We start from the raw sequence: 2,739 nt of genomic DNA on the forward strand, positions 1-2,739 counted from the left end.
ATGGGCCATGCACCAAACTACATCATAATAGACCAAGACCCGGCGATTAGGGTCATACTCGGGAAGGTATTTCCAGCCACGCGCCACCGTTTTTGCATGTGGCATATAATGACAAAACTGGGGGAGAAGGCAGGGCCTGTTCTAGCAAAGGATGACGTCTTCCGTAGGAAATTAAATGCAATTGTTTGGAATGAGATGATCAACATAGATGAATTTGAAGAGAAGTGGAAGGGTCTAATGGAGGACTACGAGTTAGTGGAGTCAACCTGGTTTCAAGAAATGTTTGAGTTGCGCTCATTTTGGATCCCCGCCTATTTTAGGGACATGGATATGGGTGGATTAATACGGACCACGTCCCGTTCAAAAGGAGAAAACAGTATATTTGGACGATTCTTCAGCAACCACTCAACCTTAGTTGAGTTCTTAATGCATTTCGAGAGTGCACTCGATGCACAACGATATGAAGAAGCTGAATTGAACGCAGCATGTGAAGGCCACTTCGCCAAGTTCAAAACCCCTCTACTGCTAGAGCGTCATGCTGCTTCAGAATACACAGTATCTATATTTCACGAGGTACAAACCGAGATTGAGAAAAGTTGTTTTTCATGCAGTGTGATTTCTATAGCGAAAAATGGGCAAATAGATTCCTATGAGATTAAAAGAGATGATGACACCGTATTATGTGTTACCCACAATCCTAATGATGAGACTATAAGCTGTACCTGCAGGATGTTTACGCGTGTTGGGTTATTATGCCGCCATATATTCCTCATTTTCAAAGACTGCCGAATAGATCGCATTCCCGCCTAGTACATAGTGCCCCGGTGGACAAGAAAAGCCTGCATCCGTCCAATATCAAGCATGGATAATATAGACACAGACCAAAACTCAATAGAGGACAACTCCCAAACTATCAGAAATCAAATGTGGAGAGAAATACACTCATGCGTGGGGTTAGTCAGTGGGGACAACAAGAAAATGGAAGCACTCACACGCCTGCTCCGGGAGCACAAGCAAGCTTTAATGTTAGACCATGGCCCAACCGAGCGAAGCAGGAGAAATATAAAAATCATTGAGGAGCTATGCGGAACAGTAACACAGGCAGATGTGTACATCCGACCCCCTGTTGTGGCAAAAACCAAGGGCAGTGGCAAAAGGATAAAAAGCAAACGGGAGATAGCAATAGAAGCGGGAGCGAAACGAGCACGCCGTTGTCACAAATGTGACAAATATGGAAACCATGATAGCCGTAACTGCACAAATGTGACATGATTACACAAATTTGGAATATTACCTACTGCAATGTATTTCATCACACCCAACTATTTTGCAAAACATTAGGAATCCTGCCTAGAGGATTGACATATCAATTTTTTTCAATTCAGTATTTGTAATTGTTGTTTCTGGATATAATCCAACTTATATGACATTAAAACACCCTTATTTAGTCATACAGAAATACACCCCCCCCCCCAAATTAACATTACGCAAATATAGCTGACTGTGCAGCGCAAAACCACTTCCAGTGCATCCACCCCCGCATTAATGTGCAATCTAGAAGGACGAAATGTGCAGAGAAAAACTACAGTAAACACCATCACCGTGCAATCCAGAAACCCCACTAAGCAAGAGTTCATTCCATGAGAAAGGCCACCAAGGCGGAACACATTAACCAGCCCACACTGCGCATTTCGGGACCCCAAGAATGCAATGGATTATTCTAGGAGAAAGGCAATACATCTGGAACCCAATCCCCAAGCATTTCTTATCGCGAAAATACAGACTTTAATATAGTTAAACGGATCAGAATTTAAAAAGAGATATGGAACTCCAATGCCACACTTTCGGACAGCATATGTGCTTATAACTTCCTCAAAAACTATGATCACTGTTAAAAAAACAAAAAATTCTTCCTTCATTTTTTTTATGAACAAAATTACATATCAGACAAGGTCAATGCATTAGTACTACCCAATTACATTTACTTCGTCAAATGTACCCTACACCCTATTGCTAAAGTGAAGGCCTTCGAATAGACAAAAGACGAACAACTAGAACAACATAAACCCAAAAAACCAAACGGTGGACTATACAAGTCAAAAACCACCACCTACTTAAAGTTTATAAACACATCCAAAAAAGGACAACCTTCCATGAATGCTACCTAGCACGACCAAACAAACTGCGATCATACTCTAACGCACATTGAATTACAAAATGCTTGTGCGTGTTGATGTTTAACACCAAGATATCATGCATGAACTTCTTACGCAAATCATTCAGCATGTTCTTGTCACCTTTGACTATACCACACTCCCAACTGGAAACACCCTGACCCAAATAAGACTCCATGTGGCGCATAGTATAAATGCCACTGTCTTCCAATACGGACCCGTCCCTCCAAGACATTTGCATACGCTTAGGCTTCAAGCGTCTCACACGATCCGCCCTATCATGAAGATGAACACCCACAAAAAACAAGGCAAGGAACGCTTGCTACAACGCCCAAACAGAACACACCAGTTAGACAGAATAACTCACCTTACAAATTATAAATTAATTTCGGGAAAACACATAAGTCAGCCGGGAATGCACGATTACATAATCTGAAATGCACAGTTAAATCAGCCCTCATGCACAAAAAATATCATCATGAGGCACACCGCCCCCCTCTTCCCTCCCCCCCCCCCACCCCATCACAAAATGCCAACAGAAAACAAAGCACCACAGCCCCGGAGG

At 42.4% G+C, this 2,739-nt stretch overlaps 2 protein-coding genes across 2 annotated transcripts; both read left to right on the forward strand.

Moving 5' to 3' along the window:
- Positions 1 to 810, forward strand: LOC115995936 (protein FAR1-RELATED SEQUENCE 5-like). Its single transcript, XM_031235085.1, has one exon. It carries the CDS (start codon positions 1 to 3, stop codon positions 808 to 810), a length of 810 nt encoding a protein of 269 aa, XP_031090945.1.
- Positions 811 to 861: 51 nt separating this feature from the next.
- Positions 862 to 1,272, forward strand: LOC115995937. Its single transcript, XM_031235086.1, has one exon. It carries the CDS (start codon positions 862 to 864, stop codon positions 1,270 to 1,272), a length of 411 nt encoding a protein of 136 aa, XP_031090946.1.
- The last annotated feature ends 1,467 nt before the right edge of the window (positions 1,273 to 2,739 follow it).

The sequence above is a fragment of the Ipomoea triloba genome, chromosome 11, assembly GCF_003576645.1.
Source record: "Ipomoea triloba cultivar NCNSP0323 chromosome 11, ASM357664v1".
Taxonomy (NCBI): domain Eukaryota; kingdom Viridiplantae; phylum Streptophyta; class Magnoliopsida; order Solanales; family Convolvulaceae; genus Ipomoea; species Ipomoea triloba.

Coding starts and splice junctions, on each gene's coding strand:
- LOC115995936 (XM_031235085.1), top strand. CDS start 1: ATGGGCCATGCACCAAACTACATCATAATAGACCAAGACCCGGCGATT.
- LOC115995937 (XM_031235086.1), top strand. CDS start 862: ATGGATAATATAGACACAGACCAAAACTCAATAGAGGACAACTCCCAA.